The following is a 24,305-nucleotide window of genomic DNA, read 5'->3' as shown; positions in this document are numbered from 1 at the left end:
CCATATATGTGATCCGAACAATTAACATGAAAGACGACGCCAATCTATCAATTAGCTCTGCTATATACTTGCATAAACCTCATCCAGACTCAGCTGCCACGGCGGCCTCATCGTTAGGTGTTGTGTTCCTCGGCTTCTTGACGGACTTCCATTCCAACCCGATCGTTCCAAAAATGGAAAGCGCCGCCAGGGCTACACCCACATAGAATGCCTCAGTAATAGCGGAATTGTAAGATCTCAGGACAGCTGGCAGCAACTCAGCTGGAAGATTCTTGCGCAGGGTCGTCGTGCCAGCCGCGAGGGCTGTGGCTATTTCTGCGGAAAGATCTTCCAAGCGCATGGCATGAGCAAATTGGTTCTGGAAGATATTTTGACCCACAGAAATGAAGATTGCACCTCCCAGGGTCTGAGCAAATGTCACCACAGCTGTACCGGTAGGGATATCCACATCGGGTAGCACATTCTGCACCACTATAAACGGCTGCTGCATTCCGAGGCCGACACCAATGCCCATCAGAATCTGGTAACCGATCCATTCTCCACTCCCCGAGTCTGTCTTCAGGGTACTTAGTAGGCCGGCGCCAATCGATAATGCGACCGCGGACATAATCATGACGGGGTTGTAGTATCCGGATATGGTGACGAGCACACCGGATAGAATAGAGACGATAACGACTGCGATGATACTAGGCAGGTTCATTACACCTGATTTTGTGGCCGAGGCCGCCTTGATTGTTTGAAACCAAATAGGAAGCTAGAAAGTTAGCTTTGGCGAACTTAGAGTTACTTTAGGCTCAACATACGTAGTAAATGAAGACGAAGTAAGCACCATTGAGTGTAATGGCAAACCAGGCCGATGACCAGATGTTCCGGTTCTTCACGATGTGTGGCGGAAGTGTAGCCTTCTCCTTCTCATAGATCTGAACGGCCACGAAGACGAGCAGGAGAACACCTGTGAGCACGAAAAGAACAATTATCCGGGGATTATTCCAAGCGTATTCTGTGCCGCCCCACTGGAGGGCCAGAAGAAGACAGACGATAGCGGGTAGGAAGAAGAACGAGCCGATAGGATCGAGCTCGCCGAGCAGTTTGCGTAGCTCGGGACGTCTTTTGACTGACTTGGGGGCATGGAAGAAAAACAGGACGAATGTAGCAGTAACAGCACCGATAGGCAAGTTGATATAGAAGCACCAACGCCAAGAGACACGATCTGTCAACGCGCCTCCCAGTCTGATCCAGTTAGAAGACAACAAAAAATAGGATGGAAAGATTTAGCTCACGGAGGACCAGCAACACTGGCAATGCCGTACATGCTACCAAGTAGGGCCGTGAAGATTGGGCGACGGTGCAGAGGAACAGTCTGAGCAATGATCAAGAGACTCCCGGAGAAGAGACCCCCAGCACCCACACCAGCAATACATCGACCCAGAATCAGGCCTACTGAGGTAGGGGTAACTCCACAAACAAGAGAGCCGACTTCGAATAGAAATAGGGCAGATAGGTACACCCATTTTGTCGAGTAGAATGTGTAGAATTTTCCGAAGGCAAGGGTAGTGGCACAGTTTGTAAGGAGAAAGGAACTACCATACCAGCCCACGTCGTTTAGTGAGTCGAACTGATCGGTAATACGAGGAATTGCAGTCGTGATGATTGTGACATCCTGGGCCAGTCAGTTTTAATGGACGTTCTTTTAGTGCTGGCTGCTGTCTATAGCATTACACTTACCAACGACATGCAAAAAATGCCTAGACACAGAGCAATAGTGAGGGAAACCACCGTCCAGGTGCTGGCCGGGGGGCGATCTAGCTCCCCTTCATCAGGTGCGTCACTTTGAATTTCCTGCGCTGGAGGATCACTTGATATCTTCTCCATTGGTGTAGGTTGGGTGAAATCGATGCTTGAGGGAAGGTTGGCAAACAGAGGACATGTGCTTTTTCATAATAATATTTTATTTCTTCATCAGCATTCCGGGCGAAAAAAAGAAAACAGGGAGATCAAAGCATTGTCCTGCAGGGGACCATCGACTGGCTGCAGCCCAGTCCAGTTATTGGCAAGATCCCATAATTGCGATGCATTCTTGGAATTGAAAATCCCATTGGCTACACTACGGGCTTGAATGGCTGAGGTTACCATATGAATGCCTCCAAGGTTGTAAGGGATGGGCAAAAACATAACTCGAAGGTGGTCCGCGCTATTGAGTTGACAAGAACGCCAAGGTCGCAGGCTACCCAGAACTCACTGGTTAGGGGTAGCATGGGTAAAATATACGAGTACGGAGGACTCCGTATGCAGTACAACATTGAATGCTTATTTAGGTCATAAACTAGGTACGATTTGGAAGGTTTGTTATAATCTACTCTACTCCGTGCTCCGTATTTTTCCAACGTTGCCACGCTGTTGAGTTATCAAAACATTAAAAACATACATGTACGGAGTACTTCCGTACCTAAGTAATTGGAATAATGTTTTCAAATTAGTTTCAAATGTTCAAAGGGTTAATTTCAGATGGTACTGATATTTATTTTAACATAGAACATAGTCCAACACAGCTCCCATGGACCGACCAGGTGTTAGTAGCTGTCGCTTTTACCAGTACTCCGTACATTTGTAGTTATTAGACCCTCCACTCTTTAAAGATGTCACCTGATAAAGCTGACAAAAAGTACCCCGCTTGTCTGGACCCTCCAAGGCTGACTCTGCTTCTAAGTAGATTTGTGGATGCTTCAACACCGTCAGGGGTATCAATCACTACGTCTAGATGGCCAATACCCCAGATTTGGTACTTGATTCCAAGCTGGAAACGTATTACCTGCCCGATTGTACCGTCGAAACCGTCCATGCGTATCATGAACCTAACCCAAACTCAAGACGCCGGCTTGTTACCAGGACAGAGCATTGGCGGCGAGAAAAGAAAATCGGAAGTGGTGCGTACGGAAGCGTATGGTTAGAGAAGTGCACACAGGGCGCTCGGTCAGATAGGGAAATTCGAGCTGTGAAACAAATTGAGATCAGTGGGCGGTTCGGAGCTATTGATTACAACCGCGAGCTCGAGGCTATTGCCAAGTTCTCGCACTCAAGGGTTCGTCGAATAAGCAGTCTATATAAGGATTCTGAGAACTTTGTTTTCACTGATATATGCTTGGTAGTATGAACGATGCTTCGTCAAGTCGCTAGGTTGGTACGATAGCCCGGAATATCTGTTGATCGCAATGGAATACCTTGAAATTGGCGACCTTTCGGCATATCTGAATGAGAATCCACCATTGCCAGAGGGGCAGGCCCAGGAGCTCGCCTACCAGATTTTGGATGGTTTGAATATGATGCACGACAATAACTTTGCTCATCGAGACTTGAAACCAAACGTCAGTCTATTTCTCCTAGAAACTCTTACTCATATTCTAAAATCTATATTGTAGAATATTTTAATACAATCGCACCCGCCAGATGAATGGTGGATCAAAATCTCCGACTTCGGTATCAGCAAGCGTATAGAAGAAGCCCCGGGCGCTTCTACAACCCTACGTGGAACATCTAGCTATATAGCTCCCGAGCTGTATGGTTTGATTAATCGTGGTACCCCTTTTGCCTCAGATATCTGGGCCCTTGGTCAGATTGTGTTTCAGCTTCTTACCAAAGAGATGGTATTCGAGCACCTGGGATCTCTTGCCAGCTATGTTATGCAGGCAAATAAGTTTCCCACTGGGCGTCTTGCCAAATCCAGTGCGCTAAGTGTTGGATTTATCAACTCTCTTATGTGTCCTATACCAAACGACCGAATGACGGCTGCCATGGCTATTTCACACACATGGATACAGTCAAAGCCGAGCCCTTCCAATCTGGAGACTATGATCTCTTTAAACACACAAGAATCGTCTCCAATTAATTCAGTGCCGGCTACTACGGCCATTTCGCACACATGGGTAGAGCCAAACCTGAGCCTTTCTGGTTCGGAGAATATCACCCCTCCATACACGCAAGACTTGTCTACAATCAGTTCAATGACGGAAACCTCTATTTCGTGGAATACAAACCCATCTTATCCAGCGCCAGAGATGGTTGATGATGGTGAGAAATATCAATCGACTCGTAACGCCTGTGCATTAAATTTTTCTAACAATAGCATATTCAGTTCTAAACAGCAAGGTTGACCCCCATCATATAGATATCCAGCTGTGGCGAAAGTTTGACGTCGGGAACCTTTATTCTTCTGTGGATAATAAGGTAACTTTCTCGCCCAATGGTGAATGGCTCGTCATCCCTGCTGGCAGACAAACAAGGCTTTACAATACTTTAGACGGAACCTCGGTTAGCACGCTCATCGAAGAAGATGACTGCATTCATATTGCTGCTTTTTCTCCAAATGGCGAATATTTAGCGACACATGGGAGGTGGCTTATAATCTGGGGTGTCGCTCCGGGGCTAAGGTTCCTTCACACAATTTTTGGTGTGTGGTACAGTGTCCAATGCATTGCATTCTCTCAAGACAAAAAATTGGTGGCTTGTTCATCGGCATCTAGAGTCGAGGTTTGGGACGTTGAGTCGAGTGAAAAGCTCTTCATGTTCGAACATCCGAAATCCAATGGAGTGCCCCTAACATTCTCTCCCGATGGCCTACGACTGCTTCGGTATGTCTCTGTTGATAATCGAGTGTGGATCCAAGATTTAGATACTGGGGACTTTTTCGTTTCTTCAAAATCGACAACTTTCAGATCGACAGGGCCGACCTTTTCCCCGGGCGGAAGATATCTCGCATACTCCTATGGGGCCGTTATTTATGTTTTGGATTTAACGAAGGAGACCTCGAAAGTTGACCCTCCTAAGGTGGGCACGAAGTCATATCGTCGCATCACTGGTTCTTGGGTGGTGGAATGTCCAGATCATTGGGTCAAAGTGCAACTAGATGATCATATAGTCGGCCCTTTGGCTTTTTCTCCCAACGGAAATTTCCTCGCAGCCTGTATAGAACACAACGGCAAAGAACTCTCGGACAACTGGATCTGGACAATTGTCCTCTGGAGTGTGGTTCAATCCGGAAACGGGACTTTCAAACTCGAAGAGCTTCACAGATCTCGCGACTTTGATCAAGGATATAAAATTGGTTCACATCCACATTTGGCATTTTCCCTCGACGGAACATTATTCGTATCATCCAACTTCGGCAAAGATAGCATTGGTGTATGGAGAGCTGATACGAGAGGATATTTGCTCAATGACTAGTGAGATTATGCAAGAGCTTGTGAACAGAATTATGCAGGCTTGCACATGTTCGTGTTTCAGTTGTATGTCGGGAACACATGTATTCTGTTCCCGTTTCTACCAGCATGTTCTATCGAATTCGAACTCTTGATTCAGACGCACATACTATTTAGTCGCATCGTTACCTGTGCCGATGATATGTTAGAGATCGATCTTCCATGAGATTTGGGTGGAAGAAACCTACCTTCTCAATATACCTCACACCTACTTGAATGCCATCAGCATCTTCAAAATCAGCCTCCTCTCCGAAGTCGACATTTCCAGCGTCCAAACATGTCAAACAAGTGACAACAACGTCAGAATATCTGGTCCCCATTCGCTTCCGCAGTTCACCCTGCGCCAAGGAGAGAAGATGCTGTTTGAAATATAACCCTCGGTCCAGTCCCAGAATCGAGGCCCGAGTGGGGGTCGGATCATTGTCATTGCCCTCCGGAGTCAACTCATCGCATGACACGAAAGACTCCCACAAGCCCAGCTCCAATAAGCATACTCCAAGACTATAGATATCATGCTGCATAATGTAATCTTTAGACGAAACCGTTCCTATGCGGTCAGGGTGTTGGTAAAGGCATCGTTCCCAGGATGCTTCGCCTTTGCGCAAAGTTTTACCAGATGCCATGCGGAAGCTTTCAAATCCAATCAGAAAGGCAGATCCAATTGAAGATTCATCACTTCCCAAAAGTAGGATTGTCTCTGGTCGTATGTTTTTGTGAACAAATCCAAACAAGTGAACAGAATGCACTGCTTTTGCAAGCTCATTCGCTAACTTGAACCGATCAGATAGTGAATGGGTATGGTTCATATCCTGTAAACAACCTCGGAGAGAACGAGGTTGAACATGCTGTGTTGGCATTCGGAAGATAATCGTAAATGCATCTACTGCAGATCTCGAAGAGCCGGGCTTGAGGTGAGGGATATATCCTTTGCAGCTAAGAAGACCGAATTCCATGGCATCAGACCCAGTCAATCGCCTGGCGAGATCTCGTATATCTTTGCTGATGTCCCCAACATTGGCTCCTGGGAAAGGTTCAATTCGTTCCACAATAAGCGATTGACCATTCTCTGGTCTCTGGCCCACCTGCGCTGAGCAAAATGGGATTTTTTGTGGGTTAATGGAAATGAGAAAATCCGTTGAGAGGCGAACCGATGGAGCGTTTGTGTCTGTCGGATTCAGGGCTCTTCTTAGGGACTGCGCAGGGCGTATCGGGTCTTGAAAATCTATAGCAGAAGCGGAAGATTTTCGGTATGTGCTTAGGCCAGAATCGACTTTATGGTCTGCAAGCTTCATAATCAAATACCACGATGGATCGAATAGTGACTGCCATTCTTGGAGATCCTCAATGGTCCTGTCGATCTTTTCCTTTACAAGCGCATACTTCCACCGACGTACATCCAACTCTTGGTCCCCGACAGGATGACTCTTGATCACTGACTCAAGATTATTGATAGCAATCTGCAACTTGGTAGTGAGCATTGCAATCGTCTCATGTTGAATCCTCCGATGCTTCTCACTGAGCTCGGGAGCAACACTTTCTACCACATTCAGCTGGAGCTCCACCCTCATCCAGTAGGTTTTCACACGAAGGAATCTCTCCGCGATATCGCCTTTTGCGTTTGCAACATCAGTGCATAATTGAACCAAATATGTGCCATATCTGACATATGGTCAGTTTGAACAGTCCGGTTATGACCTGTAACTTACTTGAAACAGAGCTCTACGGCTGAAATAATCGAAAGGGGGTCCGCCATATTGAACAGATTTCTTGAAATCAGAGTCTCGCCTAAGGTGGGACAATAATCACACGGCCGCCTGAATGCGGGGCTGATCAGAGTTGGGTATGTGTATTACGAGAGCAGGATATCAGGCCCCGGGGGCCGTTTACCTGACAAAAGGTTAGTTTACCTAGATAGCAATCCCAAATTTCATAGTATGTAAGACATGGCTCGAAGGATCTAGATTGATTAGAGATATTAATGTTACCATATGAGAAAAAGTCGTAATTACCGACCGTCCTCCTGCGGAGGTTTGATGTGGTCTTTCGGTGACCTTTTTGTATACTTCACTGAGTACATAATTGTAACAATTTCTTGATTCTACATCAAAGAGATTTCATGGAGGAAATATGGTAAAGATTACTCAATCACATGGGTTGTTGGGATGTACTGAGAACCCCCCGTATAGGTATATATCTTGAGTACACGGTATTTAGGCCACGCTTCTTGATTCTTGAAATCGAGAGTTAAACTCTGTGTTATCCGTGAGCAGGGCTAGTCCAAGAGTGAATAATCAGCTTATTATGCACCAGGAGGTTTACGGGTGATTCACTCTAAGTTGCATGACTACATACATGTATGTCACCAGTTGACTAGGGATCTCGATCCTCTGTTGTATAAGTCCGTCATGATACATGATATAAAGCCTACGGTTTATAGACAAATCGGGTTGCTCTTGGGTCTCTAAACTATATAAAGACACAATATACAGCCCTGGAGGTTATATGCGCAGTATTATATCTTCAGCGCTCCAGGGATGCAGCCTGTGCTTACTGACCCAAAGTATGTGTTACCCGTGGAGCGATGCCTATGTATATTTCATGCGTTCTTATAATAGCGATTATAGATAAGGAATAGGTCAATACTTAAGGATAGAAAAATATGAAAAAAATTTCAAGTCGAAAAGTTGAAGCCGTACTTTGTACTAGTTCTTCAGGGCTGTACCTTGGAGGCCTCGGAACGGAACAACTCATGCCGATGGAATTACCAAATGCGGACTAGTGTTTCTTTCGGGGTCTCTGCGATAGCCCGCGTCCTCTGTTCTGCTCTCGTGAATATCGCGCCGCATACAATCCCCAACTTTCTCCTCATCTCCCTCAGCTTCTCCTCCCCCGCGGGGTAATTCGATTCACTCATTTGCTGTCCAGACTTGATATTTTTCAAATGGACTAGGTAGTTTGTTTTCTTGGAAGAACCAATGACTTGATGAGTTCCTTCGTTTAAGTTCTACCGTCTCCGATCTTTTCGCATATCGACCGAGTCTACACAGCTTCCGCGACACCACAACACAACACATGAGAGCCCAATTCCCCCCCCGGGAAGACTGCGCACACTCCGCTCTCCTCAGCCGGCCTCTCGGCCCGGCCATCATTTCTGTTCCTTTTCATTTAGTCGCCAGCCCTTGAGAAGGGTCAGATCATAGCGATGGAACGAAACATCGATATCTACGCCAGCAAGCTCGGCGACGAGAAGCTGGGTATGTTGATGAAGTCCGCCGTAACGAGAATTGCTGTCCGATTTCTGTGCTAACTACCTTGTTATCTCAATAGACGTCAAAGTCCGAGCCAATGTCGCTACCGAATTACGAGACAGCATTGAGCCCTTATGCTCGGGCGCAAGCTACCCCATATTCTTAACAAAACTATGGCCGGTATTTAAAAATATTCTGAAGGGAGATCCAGTCTTCTTCAGCATGTCTTACGACCAGGTGAGATTCTTTGGCACAAGCTTGCCCTCGATAAAAGTTGCGCATAATGAGCTGACCAATCTGGTGATCCATTAGAAATTGCGAAACTGCATCCTCGAGACACTACACCGATTACCGATGGGCTCCCCTGACGTGGAGCCGTACGCCGTTGATATGGTCGATATGTTGATGGAACTTGCGCGGATCGAGAACGAAGACAATGCGGTGTTATGCATGAAGACCATCATGGATTTGGAGAGGAACCAAGCCAAGGCTACGGCTCACCGGGTGCAAGCTTTCTTGGACCTTATCCAGGAAATGTTTCAGACCATGGAGCAAGTGGTTCGGGATACCTTCGACACTCCCAACCAGGCCACGCCCTCGGGAATGCCATCTACACCCAACGCAACAGCACAGAACTTCCAGTCTCCTCGACCGAGCTCGCCTGCCGCCTCAGTGTCAGATCTAGCGCCTGATCAGCAGTCGAGCAATGTTCTCCTCAAAGGCATGCAATCGTTCAAGGTCCTCGCAGAATGCCCGATTATTGTCGTTTCCATCTTCCAGACACATCGCACATCGGTTCCGAGCAACGTCAAGCTATTCGTTCCGCTCATCAAAACGATTTTGCTGCTTCAGGCGAAGCCGCAGGAAAAGGCACATGCAGAAGCAGCAGCCCAAGGCACAATATTTACGGGTGTGTGCAAAGAAATCAAGAACCGTGCTGCATTTGGAGAGTTCATCACAGCTCAGGTGAAGACGATGAGCTTCTTGGCGTATCTGTTGCGTCTCTATGCCCATCAGCTACAGGACTTTCTTCCCACGCTTCCTTCCGTCGTCGTGCGTCTCCTTCAAGATTGTCCACGAGAGAAGTCAGGAGCAAGGAAGGAGTTGCTGGTAGCCATTCGTCACATCATCAATTTCAACTACCGCAAGATCTTCCTTGAGAAGATTGATGAGCTTTTAGATGAACGGACTCTCATCGGAGATGGCCTCACTGTTTATGAGACCATGAGACCATTGGCTTACAGCATGTTGGCTGATTTAATACACCATGTTCGTGACCATCTGAGTCGAGACCAGATACGGCGAACGGTCGAAGTCTATACGAAAAACCTACACGACGACTTCCCTGGCACCAGCTTCCAGACAATGAGTGCAAAGCTTCTTTTGAACATGGCAGAGAATATCTCCAAACTAGAAGACAAGCGTGAGGCGCGGTATTTCTTAATCATGATTCTAGATGCTATTGGTGACAAGTTCGCATCGATGAACCACCAGTTCAAGAACGCTGTCAAGGTTTCCAGAGCGTACAAAGCTTTCCGACAGGATACTGAGCCATGCGCCGAAAACTACCTTGCTGAGAAGGACCAGCCACCGGACTGGGATGAAATTGACATTTTCTCGGCTTCTCCTATCAAGACATCTAGTCCGCGTGATCGTGGAGGTGATCCAGTTTCGGACAACCTCTTCCTTTTCCGAAATTTGATCAATGGGTTAAAGAATATCTTCCGGCAATTGAAGAACTGCAACCCAGATGATATTCAAATCGATCCCAACAGTGTTCCTATCAACTGGTCAGAAGTTTCGTACGGTTACAATGCAGAGGAAGTTAGTGTGATTAAGAAGCTATTCCATGAGGGAGCTCGTGTGTTCCGCTATTATGGGGTGGACCAGCCTGTCCCTGAGATGAACTACGCATCTCCATTTGACTTCCTTGCAAGCCAGTACACTGCCCCAATGACACGCGAAGAAAAGGAGCTTCTAGAAAGTTTCGGTACTGTTTTCCACTGCATTGATACCGCAACCTTCCACGAAGTCTTCCATTCGGAAATCCCATACCTACATGAACTCATGTTTGAACATGGTGCCCTCCTTCACCTACCCCAGTTCTTCCTGGCTAGCGAGGCCACTTCTCCTGCGTTCTCTGGTATGGTGTTACAGTATCTTATGGAACGCATTGACGAGGTCGGGACCTCAGACATGACGAAGGCAAAGATACTTCTGAGGATGTTTAAACTTTCCTTCATGGCCGTAACCCTGTTCTCTGTGCAAAATGAACAGGTCCTTCACCCGCATGTGACAAAGATTGTAACCAAGTGCATTGAACTTTCAGTCACAGCCGAGGAGCCTATGAACTACTTCCTTCTTCTGAGGTCTCTCTTCCGAAGCATTGGCGGTGGACGATTTGAGCTCCTGTACAAAGAGATCCTTCCGCTTCTAGAGATGCTCCTCGAAACGTTCAATAACTTATTACTCGCAGCTCGCAAGCCGCAAGAACGGGATCTCTACGTGGAACTCACCCTCACCGTTCCTGCCAGACTCAGCCATCTTCTGCCTCATCTCAGCTATTTAATGCGCCCAATCGTGGTCGCCTTGCGTGCTGACTCTGATCTTGTCGGTCAGGGTTTGCGGACTCTCGAACTCTGCGTAGACAACCTTACAGCCGACTACCTCGATCCAATCATGGGCCCAATAATGGACGAGCTGATGACTGCACTCTGGGATCACTTGCGCCCATCTCCTTACAACCACTTCCACGCACACACCACTATGCGTATCCTAGGAAAACTTGGCGGACGAAATCGGAAGTTCCTCAACCATCCGCCAGAATTGTCGTTCCAGCAATTTTCCGATGACAATCCAAGCTTCGATATCAGGTTGATCGGCCCGAACGAGAAACGTCCTTTCCCTATAGATATTGGCATTGATCTCGCTGCGGGGAAACTCATGGAGGTCCCCAAGACGGATTCTGCGAAAGCTTCGGACATATATTACAAACAGCAAGCCTATCGGATGCTCAGCTCTCACCTCAAGCTTCAAATCGGTTATGACAACATCCCTGAAGACTTGGCAATCTTGATCAGACTCCATGCTAATGATCTCTTCGAGAATAAACCGGGCGCTATGGCAGATATCCTTGACAAGTCTGAAAGGTCGGCCTCTATTCCGAAGAAGATTGCGCAGGAAGCAACAGTGAAGAAGCTGATCAAGGCTTGTATATTTGCCACCACTATCCCCGAGCTCGAGCAAACAGCCACAGCCTTTGTGGCGGATGTTTGTAAGCACTTTGCTCTTGTAGAGGTCGGCCGTGCCCTGGCTCAAGTTCGACACGGTCGTAAAGCCTTTGACGTTGCAAACGGGGAAGGTCCTGTGTACCTCGACTCCAGGATTCTCGCCGAAGCTTTAGTCGAGTGTTTGTCGTCCGATGAGGTCCACGTCCGAGAAGCAGCTGAGCAGGCAATGGTGGTTGTCAAGGATGCCGCGGGCGTCATCTTCGGATCACCCGACAAAGCGGCCAAGCTCCCGTTCTTCGTCCATCTGGGTCGTGTCTTCTGCCACAGCTGCTACAGTGAAGAATGGTTCACCAAAGCAGGTGGCAGCCTGGGAATCAGCCTGCTCGCAACCAAGCTGGACTTGGGAGATACATGGCTCTATGAACGGCATATCGAGTTTTGTCGGGCTCTGATGTATGTTATCAAGGACACGCCTGCAGATCTCCCTGCGGCTACGCGGCTTCAGTCACAGGAGACAATGACCTTAATGCTGCGACGATGCGGCAAGCTCATTCCCAAAGAAGATTTGAAGAATGAAAAGAGCCGCTTGTGTGCGCTATGTGGCTTCTTCGTTTTTGAGCTCGCCCACATGAATAAGCATGTCCGGGAGACTGCTCGTCGTTGCTTCACAACATTGAAGGATGTTCTTGGCTGTGAGGTGCATGACCTTATTCTTCCCGTTAGAGATCGTCTCTTGCAGTCGATCTTCAACAAGCCTTTGCGTGCTCTGCCTTTCCCAACACAGATCGGGTTCATTGATGCCATCACGTACTGCCTCGGCCTTCACAACGATATCGTCACCTTCAATGAACCGCTGAACCGTCTGATGCTGGAATCCCTCGCGCTCGCTGACGCTGATGATGAATCTCTAGCGTCGAAGCCAAACGAGTTCAAGACTGCAGATATGATCGTGAACCTCCGTGTCGCTTGTCTTCGCCTCTTATCTATGGCAATGAGCTTCTCTGAGTTCGCCAACACGCCACAGAACACGAGCAGGGCTCGTATAATTTCTGTATTCTTCAAGTCACTCTACTCCAAGTCACAGGAGGTAATCGAAGCTGCAAATGCGGGTCTCCGCGACGTTCTGACCCAAACCAACAAGCTCCCTAAGGATCTGTTGCAGAATGGATTGCGCCCCATCCTCATGAACCTCCAGGATCCTAAACGACTCAGTGTTGCTGGTTTGGATGGTCTTGCTCGTCTTTTGACACTGCTGACCAACTATTTCAAAGTCGAAATCGGTGCTCGTCTGCTTGATCATATGAAAGTCATCGCAGATGATGCTGTACTGCAGAAGGTGTCTTTCAGCCTTGTTGAGCAAAACCCGGCCATGAAGATAGTTGCTGCTATCTTCAATATCTTCCATCTCCTTCCACCGGCCGCCACTTCTTTCATGGAACACCTTGTCAACAAGGTCTTGGATCTCGAATTGAAGCTTCGAAGAACGTCACACAGTCCATTCCGAAAGCCACTTGTGAAGTATCTCAATCGCTACCCCAAGGAGAGTCTCGCATTCTTCTTTGCGCGCTTCAACGATGAGCGATCTGGACGATTCTTCGGACAGATCCTAGCCGACCCCGAAAGTGAAGCACTACGGAACGCTATCGTCGCTGATACGGATGGCTTTTCCGCTGCCGCCTTTGGTCAGGACGCTGGCGACGGCAAAAACACGGCTGCTATCAACGGAGTCTATGCCGCACACTCCCTCTGTTCCTACAGTTCAACCAAGCGCTGGTTGGTCTCACATGCAGAGATGAGAAACAAGCTCCTGACTTCCGGCAGAGACTTGGAGAGGAAGCTTCGCGGTGACAGTCTGCCGGCAGATGAGCGACTGCGAGTGGAACAAGCCGAAGACCAACTAATGGATATCTTCACCATGTACTTGGCAGAGGCCACCCACGATCTAGACTTCCTGTTCGAAGTGATCGATGGACTTTCTGCTGATGAGTTGAAACGCACGCTTGCGCTTCCCAAGTTCATCTACAAGAGCATCATCTCCAATGAGTCCATTGATTACCGGCGCTCTGTTATTATGCGCTGTCTTGACCTTTATGGCCAGAAGAGCTGCCCGCAGAAGACCAAGACTTACGCCTTCCGCCACCTGGTCAACCCAATCTTTGCCATGGACGTCCAGATTACGTGGAATAGCCCTCCAAACACACCTAAGTTGATGGATAAGAGCATGACCGAATCTATCCAGAGTCGTTTGTGGAAGCCGCAGCTGGCTGATCTGAGCGAGGAGTCTAATCAAGCTGGCGTCGACCACTCCCGCATGGAGTTGCTACAGCTATCTGCTTTATTGATCAAGTATCATTCACAAACGGTGCAGGATTCCCGAAAAGACATCATTAAGTTTGCCTGGAACTACATCCGACTCGAGGATATCATCAACAAGTATGGTGCCTACGTTTTGATCAGTTACTTCATTGCGCACTACGAGACCCCATTCAAGATTGTGATCCAGGTCTATGTCGCATTGCTCAGGGCCCATCAGAACGAAGGCAGAGCCCTTGTTACGCAAGCTCTTGATGTCCTTGCTCCTGTCCTCCCCACACGAACAGCCAACAGCTCTGGGGCAGAGGCCCGGTACCCCTTGTGGGCCAAGTGGCCCCGTCGTATCCTAGCCGAGGAAACTGCCAACCTCCAGCAGGTCATGAGTATCTTCCAGTTCTTGGTTCGGCAGCCTGATCTTTTCTACGAGTCAAGAGAGCACTTTGTGCCTCTCATTGTGCCATCGCTAGTCAAGATTACGGGTCCACCAAACACCTCCAATGATAGTAAGAAGCTAGCATTGAACTTGATTAGCTTGATTTGGCACTGGGAGGAAAAACGGGCCCACAATGCAGAGGCTGGTCACTTAGCCAATGGGACATCTGAGTCTCCTGTTGCCAGGAAACGCAAATTGGACGAAGCCCAAGAGCCATCGCCGTCCCCCGCTCTTGGTCCTCCCAGTAGCCGCGAACGATCGGACTACACTGTGCCCAATGATTTGCGTGCATCATTGATCAAGTACCTCATTACTTTCATCACCACAATTCCCGAACGTTTCCTGGTTCCAGCTGCCCAGATCCGGCAAATACCCACGACAAAGCAACAAAATCCCGTTGCCACCGGTGAAATGATCAACAAGGCTATTAACCTGCTTCGCAGCCTCCTCTCTCCAGAGTACTGGGGCGATCTGGACATTGATCTCTACCAAAAGGTGACTGAGCCAATCCTAGTGGGTGACAAGGGTGATAAAGTTGAGGATAAAATCACCTACATGGTGAACACGCTACAGGTCGTCAGGGTGCTTATCGCAGCCAAACCTAATGAGTGGATTGCTGCTCGACTCCCTACTATCCAGAAGCTTCTCGAGAAGCCCTTGAAGTCGGATAACCCAGAGATCCAAGATTGTCTCCACGGACTGGAGGATAACATGAATGTTTTACACAAGCTACCGCCCCCTGTTCGCCGTGTTCTAGAGGCCATTCCAGATGAACAACCTGACGAAGAGGATGCAATGGATACGGAGGGAACACCTTCAGAGTTTGGTTCATATTTGTCTGCCATCGCGACCGAAACACTTTCTGCCAGCAACTACGTGTCAAGCCTAAACATCTTGTGGACGCTCTCCAAGATAAAGCCCGCAGAGATCGATGCACACATTCCCGCGGTGATGAAGGCCTTTTCTACAAAGCTTGCTAAGGAACATGTTGCTGCTTCAAGCCAGAATGGCGCCCAGCTAACGAACGGCACCAAGCCTGCCGAAGGAGCCCCAACTACCGATCAACAAGAGTTTGAGATTGGAGTTGATCTTATCCTTAAAACTATTGAGCTTATCTCCGTTCGAATGTCTCATCTCGGTGACCAACGTCGTCCATTCTTGAGCGTTCTCGCACAGATTGTGGAGCGCTCACAAAATATCGAGCTGTGCAGCAAGATTTTGGGCATGGCAGAGTCGTGGATCTTCCATTCTACCGAGTCATGGCCAACCCTGAAAGAGAAGACAGCTGTTTTGCATAAGATGCTGCTTTTCGAATCCCGGCCTGATCAGACGATGTTAAAGAAGTTCCTAGATCTTGTCATTCGAATTTACGAAGATTCGAAAATCACTCGGACTGAATTAACAGTTCGTCTAGAGCATGCTTTCCTGATTGGTGCAAGAGCCCAAGACGTTGAAATGCGGAACCGGTTCATGCAAATCTTCGATAAGAGTTTGACTCGCCTTGCGAGCTCACGTCTCAGCTATGTCCTCACATGCCAGAACTGGGATACTCTTGCTGACTCCTTCTGGCTGGCCCAAGCATCGCACCTAGTGCTTGGATGTGTGGACATGACCACCACTGCCCGCTTGCATCCTGACGATTTCACACTGTTCCCCGTGTCATTCCTCTTCGGCAGCGGTGATAAAGATCCGAGGAAGGCCGATATCATGGTTGACAACCAGCTGGAGACTTTCGTCTCAGAGCGGAGGCGATTCATGTCAGATATTGGAGACGTCAGAGTTCGTGACCTGATCGAACCTTTATGTCAGCTTCAACACACCGATTCAAATGTTGCTTACCAGTTGTGGACTACTATCTTCCCTCTATTCTGGTCCACATTGTCCAATAAAGACTGCATTGATCTAGAGAAGGACATGGTCACATTGCTCACTCGTGAGTATCACCACAGACAACTGGACAAGCGGCCCAACGTCGTGCAGGCCCTTCTGGAGGGTACTGTGCGTGCTAGTCCCCGGTTCAAAATTCCTCCCCATGTTATCAAGTACCTCAGCCGCACCTATGACGCATGGTATACTGCTGCTACCTATCTTGAACAAACCGCCATTAACCCCATCATTGACACGCCTACCGTACGCGAAAGCAACCTTGATGCTCTCGTTGAGGTCTATGCAGGCCTCCAAGAGGACGACTTTTTCTATGGAACCTGGCGCCGCCGTTGCAAGTTTGTTGAAACTAATGCTGCGCTTTCGTACGAACAACAAGGAATGTGGGACAAGTCTCAACAACTATACGAGAACGCCCAAATCAAGGCCCGTTCCGGTGCCATGCCATTCTCGCAGGGCGAATACTTTGTGTGGGAGGATCATTGGCTGATCTGCGCCCAGAAGCTCCAGCAGTGGGAGATTCTGAGCGACTTCGCCAAGCACGAGAACCTGAATGATCTGTTGCTCGAAGCTGCTTGGAGGAACATCGAGAACTGGCAGAGTGAAGGTAACCGTGAGCAGCTTGAGTCGTTGATCAAATCTGTATCCGATGCTCCAACTCCGAGACGTACATTCTTCCAGGCATTCATGGCGCTTCTCCAATACCACACGAAGAAGGACAATATTCAGGACTTCAACAGCGTTTGCGACGAGTCTATCCAGCTTTCCATTCGGAAGTGGCTCCAATTGCCGAAGCGCATCACCAATGCCCATATTCCCATCTTGCAGCATTTCCAACTGCTAGTTGAACTGCACGATGCCAGCCACATCTGTAGCAGCTTGGCTCAGACAAACGAAAGAAACTTGGATACCAAGTCTGCCGAGCTCAAGCTGCTTCTTGGAACCTGGAGGGACCGTTTGCCTAATCTCTGGGATGACATCAACACATGGCAAGATCTCGTCACCTGGCGTCAGCACATCTTCCAGCTCATCAACGGCACCTATCTCAGTCTTTTGCCCCCACAGACGAATAATGTGGCCAGCAATTCTTACGCCTACCGCGGATATCACGAAACAGCCTGGATCATCAATCGATTTGCCCATGTAGCCCGAAAGCACCAGATGCCGGAGGTCTGCATCAACCAACTCAGCCGTATCTATACTCTTCCCAATATTGAAATTCAAGAGGCCTTCCTCAAGCTTCGGGAACAGGCGAAGTGCCATTACCAGAATCCGAAGGAGCTGAACAGCGGGTTGGATGTGATCAACAACACCAACCTCAACTATTTCGGGCCGCAGCAGAAGGCCGAATTCTACACACTCAAGGGCATGTTCCTTGCCAAGCTCGATCATGTCAATGAGGCCAATGAGGCGTTTGGAGTTGCTCTTTACTATGATCTTCGCCTTGCTAAAGCCTGGTCTGAATGGGGACAATACAGTGACCAGCGCTTCAAGGCTGATCCGACCGACTACGAGCTGGCTAGCAATGCTGTTAGTTGCTATCTGGAGGCGGCCGGTCTCTACAAGAGTGCGAAGTCCCGGAAACTGCTCAGCAGAATTCTCTGGCTTCTCAGTTTGGACAATGACGAAGGAAAGATCGCAAGTGCATTCGAAAACTTTAAGGGAGACACCCCGGTGTGGTACTGGATCACTTTCATTCCTCAACTTCTCACCAGCTTGTCCCATCGGGAGGCGCGCCTCTGCAAGGCTGTCCTGGTCAAAATCGCCAAGCTGTACCCACAGGCTCTCTTCTTCTTGCTTCGCACGAACAGAGAGGACATGTTGAGCATCAAAAAACAGCATGACCAGAAGCAGGAGAAGTTGAATCGGGCCAGACAGCAGCAGCAAGGATCCTCGCCAAATACAAAGCTAAATTCTGTTGCCGGCGCCGATAGCTCTCCTGCCCAGAAAGCCCAGGGTGCAGCTGCATCGACCACTGCCTCCCCGTCAGTTCCGCCTGCAAACTCACCCGCCACACAGAATCCGGCCCTGGCACAAAGCCAGTCTCCCGCACAGCCACAAAACGCCGTGCAGCCTTCCCCACAGGCTGGCCAAACTCCGGGCCAAGCGCAGCAAATTCACCTGCAAGTTCCAGGTCAGACTGGAACACCACTACAGAACCAGGTTGTAACCGCGGAAGGCGAGAAGGAACCTCTGAAGAAGCCCTGGGAGTACTCGGATGAGATCATGTCTGGACTTAAGACGGCCTTCCCCTTGCTTGCTCTGTCTATGGAGACCATGGTTGACCAGATCCACAAGAACTTCAAGTGTCCCCCCGACGAGGATGCTTATCGACTCATCGTTGCTCTCTTGAACGATGGACTGGCCTACGTGGGTCGCATGCCTGGATCTTATGCACAAGATTTCAAGTTACCTGCCGCAACAGAAGCCAACATCACTCGATTCGCAGAGACAATTCTCCCAGCTCACATCCGCAAGTCATTCGAGGCGGACTTTGTGACCAAGAAGCCAACCATGAACGAGTACATCCACAAGTTGCGGCGCTGGCGTGACAAGTTCGAGGAAAAGCTTGACCGCAGATCACAGCACACATTCCTCGAGAACTCTTCACCTCATTTGAGTGAGTTCCGCTTCCTCAAGTTCGATGAGGTCGAGGTTCCCGGCCAGTACCTACTCCACAAGGATAAGAACCAAGACTTTGTCCGCATTGACCGCTTCCTTCCTGATGTGGACCTCATTCGAGGCATTGGTGTCTGTCACCGCCGCTTGAAGATTCGAGGACATGATGGCAGTGTGCAAGCATTCGCAGTTCAGCATCCCGCTGCCCGCCACTGTAGGCGGGAAGAACGCATTCTTCAACTCTTCCGAATTTTCAATGGTTTGCTTGCCAAACGCAAGGAGAGTCGTCGCCGCAACTTGTACTTCCACCTGCCGTTAATGGTTCCTCTCGCACCACACATTCGCTTGGTGCGCGATGATTCCTCGTATATCTCTATGCAGGGGATTTATGAGGATTACTGCCGCCGCAAGGGCACTAACAAAGACGACCCGGTGCTTTTCACAATGGACAAGATGCGCTCGCTAGCAGAAACAAAGCAGAACGTAAGTGTGCTGTTCACCTTTTTCGTATCAAAAGCTAACAATTCCCAGCGCACGCCCGATCAGCAGCAGGTCCTTCGCACAGAAATCCTGACTGCGATTCAAGACAAATGGGTCCCGAGTACCGTGGTGTTGGAATACTGCCAGCAAACATACCCCAACTTCTCCGACTTCTGGCTCTTCCGTCGTCAATTTGCCTATCAGTACGCAGCGATCGCTTTCATGACCTACGTCATGCACATTGGCAACCGATACCCAAATAAAATCATGATATCTCGTTCAACAGGCGATATCTGGGGTGCCGAATTGATCCCCACTATCAACCCAGCCAAGGCGTTCTTTTACAACCCTGAGCAAGTCCCCTTCCGGTTCACACCCAACATCCAGACCCTTCTGGGTCCCATTGCGACGGAGGGTGTATTCGCCTGTGCAATGATGGCAATTGCTCGCTGCCTGACGGAGCCACGACACGAGCTAGAGCAACAGCTCAGTGTCTTCGTGCGCGACGAGATGATGTTCTGGGCTACAGCTCATCACCGCGGTGTCCTACCCCCTGGACAACTCCGCGATCTAGTCTACAACAACAGCGAAATCATCGTCAACCGTGCTGTCAGTCTTGCCAGCCCGCCGGAGGGCAACTTGCCTGCCAATCAGACCACCATTGATCTGATCTCCAAGGCTGTTAACCCTCAACATCTGGCATCATGCGATGCGTTGTGGATGCCGTATCTGTAAGCTATGAGTGTCGTCGGTTTGCGTGTTTCTGTCGAGCCAATTGTCGATGGGGACTTCCTGTGTTGGCTATTATCCTTTCTGGAGCGGTGGTTTCGTCTCTAGGTTTGTTTTTTCTAAGCGTGGGCGCAGCTTTACTTCACGTTACTATGATTGTGATACCGATTTCTTTCTTGTTTCAATACCTTCTACATTGTCTTTGATACTTCAGAATATTAGCCTTGATAGTTATTAATGTTTTGATTTGATTGCTACATATCTGATATCAATGTTTCATTCTGTAACCCAATATGTCTTTCTCTTGACTGAATATAGTCTTGTACGGGAGTGTTCTGGAGACTTGTTTGGTCCGGAGGTCCCGGGGAAATCGATACTATAGGAATTCGATAGCTATATGGACTTCAATGGGAAAGACTTGTTAAAAAATTGCGTTGTGCTATTGCTCACCCAACCTCCTCTCTTAGGGGTGAGCAGTCACGGGTATCGTCACACCCAACATCCAGACCCTTCTAGGTCCCATTGCGACGGAGGGTGGGCTACATATGTACGGAGTACGGGCGACTAAGTGTGCCACTTGGACACAACTCTCTCATTGGGCGAAGCGAAGCAATTAAATCATAAGGGATCTTGTGTCATGCGACTAGGCTCAAATCCATAGAGCTATGCGGTGAAAAGGTAACCGGTGAGAAGTGGCAGAATAGCATGGCTGGCAGAATAAATATATACTAGGCCTAATCAAGGTTAGACAATATTCTTATATAGAGCAGATCATATATATATCTTGGCCAAAGCATCCATCTTTCTCCCTTATTATGGTTTCCAAGCTCTGCTCTCAATGCAAGTATGTATGTCCCTTATATCTGTTCCTCTCCGCGGCTATAGGTCGAGAGACACAATTTTGTCAATATTGCCGAGATACCGCGGCCAGAAGCAAGTCGCGTTATATATATCCTCACCCTGATCAGGTCTCAGGTCCTGTCGAATCGACTCCAGATCCTCTTACACTCTCGCTTTCAGTTGCAGATATCTATATAGAGGACTCAGACGTATATCTGTCGCCGGATCCCTCGTCTAAAACCTATACAGGGTGCAAGCGAGTACTACCTCTGGACCAGTTTTGCTCTAAGTTCCACTCTGGTAAACTCAAGCTATGCTACAGGTTATGTGACACTTTATTCGGTCAAAAGCCAAAGCTAAAACCTAAGTATAAGCACTTCCTCGAGATTCCCTCGTACCTCCTCTCCTAGAACAAGTACCTCTACCAGAAGTTAAAAACAACCAGTTCCTCAGACCCCCGCTGAACCCGACTTTCACACTCATCCAATATTCTCAGCTACTGAATCTCGACCGTCTAATCCCGCTATCTCTGATCAAGACTCAAGAGTGGGCCTCAGTCAAGGCGTTCTATAACCGCCTACAAACGTACTCGATAGAGACCTGTTCCCGTTGTCATCAGCGATGGTTCAATATAAAGCTTATCAATGGGGTTTATTGCTACTGCCGAAAGGCCGACAGAGATCAGGATATAGAGTTATTCAGTGCGCTGAATAATATATAGCCGGATGAGATACCTCTAGATTTACCGGAGCTAACACATGTGGAAGATATCTTGATATCCCATGTCTATGTATTTATTGAAGTTCGCTTGATCTGTGGCCAGCAGTATCGCTACCAAGGTCACATTGTCCATTTTCTAAGAGACATTGATTGTGTGTACGATGAACTCCCGCTCCTCCCAAGAGAGCTAGATATCGTATTACTCCGGCCCGCAGATATCAATGAACATATACATGGTATGCGTCGCCAATTCATTCAAGACTTCCGTGTACCCCTCTCCTCCCCGAAAAGCCAGGCATTGATAATACCGCCTTCCAGATTAGGTGCTAGCCATGATTTTCTGCCATCACCATATAATTCTGGTTTACATAGTAAAAAGCACTGCATTTTAATGAGAAAAAATCGTACATTCTGCCTGATTCCTGCCTTGAAAATCTACAAGGATGATACCTAATTAACTAGATGGACTCTACAGAACAGAAGACAGTGAGGGTATTTTTTTATTATTTTTTTCTGAAATTATTCCCTCTCAATATTGATATCTGCGGCGGGTGGAATGCTTCATTACCCTCACCGCTATTACGTGCCATATTGGCAAATCATCTTTCTCGTTTCCGAGTCAGAATTCAGTCATCAAATCCTGATCGCGTAAATGAATGCTCGCTTGAAATCCGTTCCCATGTAAACTCCGTTCCCCTGTGGAATAAAAACGCTAGCATGAATGGATTGAAGCTTAGACCAGGCTTGGCTTTGGCTTAGCGAAAAGCTTGGGACGAGGAGTTCGCTTGCGACGCTTCCAGAAGTCAGGTCCATATTTATCAGCAATCGAGGGCGCGGCCAGCTTTGCTTCAATCTCTGCGTCGACCGCTGCCGACTGTGCTGCACGCTTCTTTTCCCAGAACTCCTTGCGAATAGCCACTGCATCCTCGGCAGCCTTCCTCTCAGCTCGAAGAGCTTCCTCGTCGAGTCCTTGCTGAACAGTAGCCAAAGCCTCATCACCGTGGGCCTCGTTGCGCTCGATGCGGGCATTGCGAGTTCGGATTTCGTCAAGTGCGTCGGCAATTTGCATCTCACGCTTCGAGTCAAGCATCTTGTCTTCGAGTTCGGCCATCTTGTCACGTTCGATCTGCTCCTCTTTCTCGCCGTGTTCCTTCTCAAGTCGGTCGAGAGTCTGCTCTTCGGTCTCATCGTTGTACTTCTCATCCTTGTCGTCTCGCCAAACTTCGAAGTTGCGCTTTGCGCCACGTTCGCACTGGTAGTCATTGTCTAGAAGTAAATGTTAATTTAAATACTGCAAGTTTGGTTAGTGGGGTTATTGCTTTAAACTCACTCTTGGGGTCAGTCCGGAAGGTGATCTCGCCGCTGCATCGGGTGCATCGGATGTAAAATCGGAAGATTTGAACAGACAAGTATCGTTCCTCGAGGGTCTCCTTGCGCGCGTTGAACTTGCGACCCTTTGGGATGTACTCGCCGCAGTGAGTGCATTTCATAGAGAAGGGTGTCATCAAACGACTGGCTGATAGCTTGGGCTCGGTTTTGCCACCCTTGCGAGAGCGCTTGGACGAGCGCTCGATCGCCGAGGGATCAAAATCCGGCGGATAATACTTAGAGAGAACCTTTCTTTCAGCCATATTGTCTTTATGTGGGGAGAGAAATTTAGGAGTGGGAAACTTTGGGGGGAGGTGAAGACAAACACTTTGATCTCGAGAGGGTAACATCACGTGACTAGTACCCACGTGGGTTCTAGACTTCGGCGGTGTACAACAAAATGCGATAAGATAAGATGATTAGGTATGTACCTATTGATCCCCAGGCGGTTGGAAACCTAGGAGGGAGCGCGAGAAACACAAAGAACATACAGGCGTTGATTTTCTAATCTTCTGCACGTAACTCACCATCTGTGCGCTCATACAGTGACGCTCAATTATAATACATTTTCCTGTTTAGGAAGGCGGTAGCCAAGGCGGTGGTCCACGTCCCACTCTTCCCGGCAGAATTACTCCCTCATCACGTGATAGATCTGTAATTCCTTCCCTCATACGGAGTAGTTAATAACTAATTAATTGTGCCAAGCACCGAATACACCTTCACTGTATTGGTGCGCCCCAGTCAAAGATACAGTAGATTGTAGAATCGATTTGTATAGTAGATCAATGCAGAAGTGAATAAATTGTACGATTTCTTCTGATTAAAATCAAGGCCTTTTTACTATATAAACCAGAATTACTACAGTGGTGGCAGAATATATGGCAGAATTGTTAGTCGCACCCTATTAGGAAGGCGGTACTGGAATTTCAGGCAGTGCGAGCATCCAAGGGGGATTGGCTATAACAATCCCCAATTTTTATTTTAATATTCAAGCTGAATATTTGCTATCAATTTGAAGTCTTTAATCAAGCCTGCTGTGAACCCAGTATATGCGCTCTAGGCCAACCACCGTGGACTCTAGTTAACAGTCTACTTAAACCTTCTGGCATCAGAAATACGCACGGGCCACTGTTTGGTTCAAAATAGGGTAAGGACCCGCTCATGCGAAAGTTGTCTACTCACATTGCTT

The 24,305-nt window shown here is 48.3% G+C and overlaps 5 protein-coding genes across 5 annotated transcripts; 2 read left to right on the top strand and 3 right to left on the bottom strand.

Moving 5' to 3' along the window:
• Nucleotides 1–79: 79 nt before the first annotated feature.
• On the bottom strand, nt 80–1,872 carry N7479_005241 (MDR family MFS transporter; the record flags this gene model as incomplete). Its single annotated transcript, XM_057252938.1, has 4 exons — nt 80–754; nt 804–1,230; nt 1,281–1,660; nt 1,726–1,872. 4 exons carry the CDS (start codon nt 1,870–1,872, stop codon nt 80–82), a joined length of 1,629 nt encoding a protein of 542 aa, XP_057106800.1.
• An 886-nt stretch (nt 1,873–2,758) lies between these two features.
• N7479_005240 (Tetratricopeptide-like helical) lies at nt 2,759–5,217 on the top strand (the record flags this gene model as incomplete). Its single annotated transcript, XM_057252937.1, has 4 exons — nt 2,759–3,079; nt 3,147–3,362; nt 3,417–4,065; nt 4,130–5,217. The coding sequence occupies 4 exons, from the start codon at nt 2,759–2,761 to the stop codon at nt 5,215–5,217; spliced, it is 2,274 nt and encodes a 757-aa protein (XP_057106799.1).
• A 160-nt stretch (nt 5,218–5,377) lies between these two features.
• On the bottom strand, nt 5,378–7,005 carry N7479_005239 (uncharacterized protein; the record flags this gene model as incomplete). The annotated part of the gene is made up of 2 exons (XM_057252936.1): nt 5,378–6,911; nt 6,959–7,005. The coding sequence occupies 2 exons, from the start codon at nt 7,003–7,005 to the stop codon at nt 5,378–5,380; spliced, it is 1,581 nt and encodes a 526-aa protein (XP_057106798.1).
• Nucleotides 7,006–8,454: 1,449 nt separating this feature from the next.
• Nucleotides 8,455–20,194, top strand: N7479_005238 (histone acetyltransferase TRA1; the record flags this gene model as incomplete). The annotated part of the gene is made up of 4 exons (XM_057252935.1): nt 8,455–8,506; nt 8,580–8,737; nt 8,813–19,462; nt 19,511–20,194. The coding sequence occupies 4 exons, from the start codon at nt 8,455–8,457 to the stop codon at nt 20,192–20,194; spliced, it is 11,544 nt and encodes a 3,847-aa protein (XP_057106797.1).
• A 2,287-nt stretch (nt 20,195–22,481) lies between these two features.
• Nucleotides 22,482–23,379, bottom strand: N7479_005237 (Saf4/Yju2 family protein; the record flags this gene model as incomplete). Its single annotated transcript, XM_057252934.1, has 2 exons — nt 22,482–23,014; nt 23,079–23,379. The coding sequence occupies 2 exons, from the start codon at nt 23,377–23,379 to the stop codon at nt 22,482–22,484; spliced, it is 834 nt and encodes a 277-aa protein (XP_057106796.1).
• Nucleotides 23,380–24,305: the final 926 nt, after the last annotated feature.

Source organism: Penicillium vulpinum, assembly GCF_028829585.1.
Source record: "Penicillium vulpinum strain IBT 29486 chromosome Unknown utg000003l_segment0_segment0, whole genome shotgun sequence".
Taxonomy (NCBI): domain Eukaryota; kingdom Fungi; phylum Ascomycota; class Eurotiomycetes; order Eurotiales; family Aspergillaceae; genus Penicillium; species Penicillium vulpinum.
The sequence above is the reverse complement of the archived record's forward strand: the minus strand, read 5'-3'. Positions and strand labels throughout refer to the sequence as shown.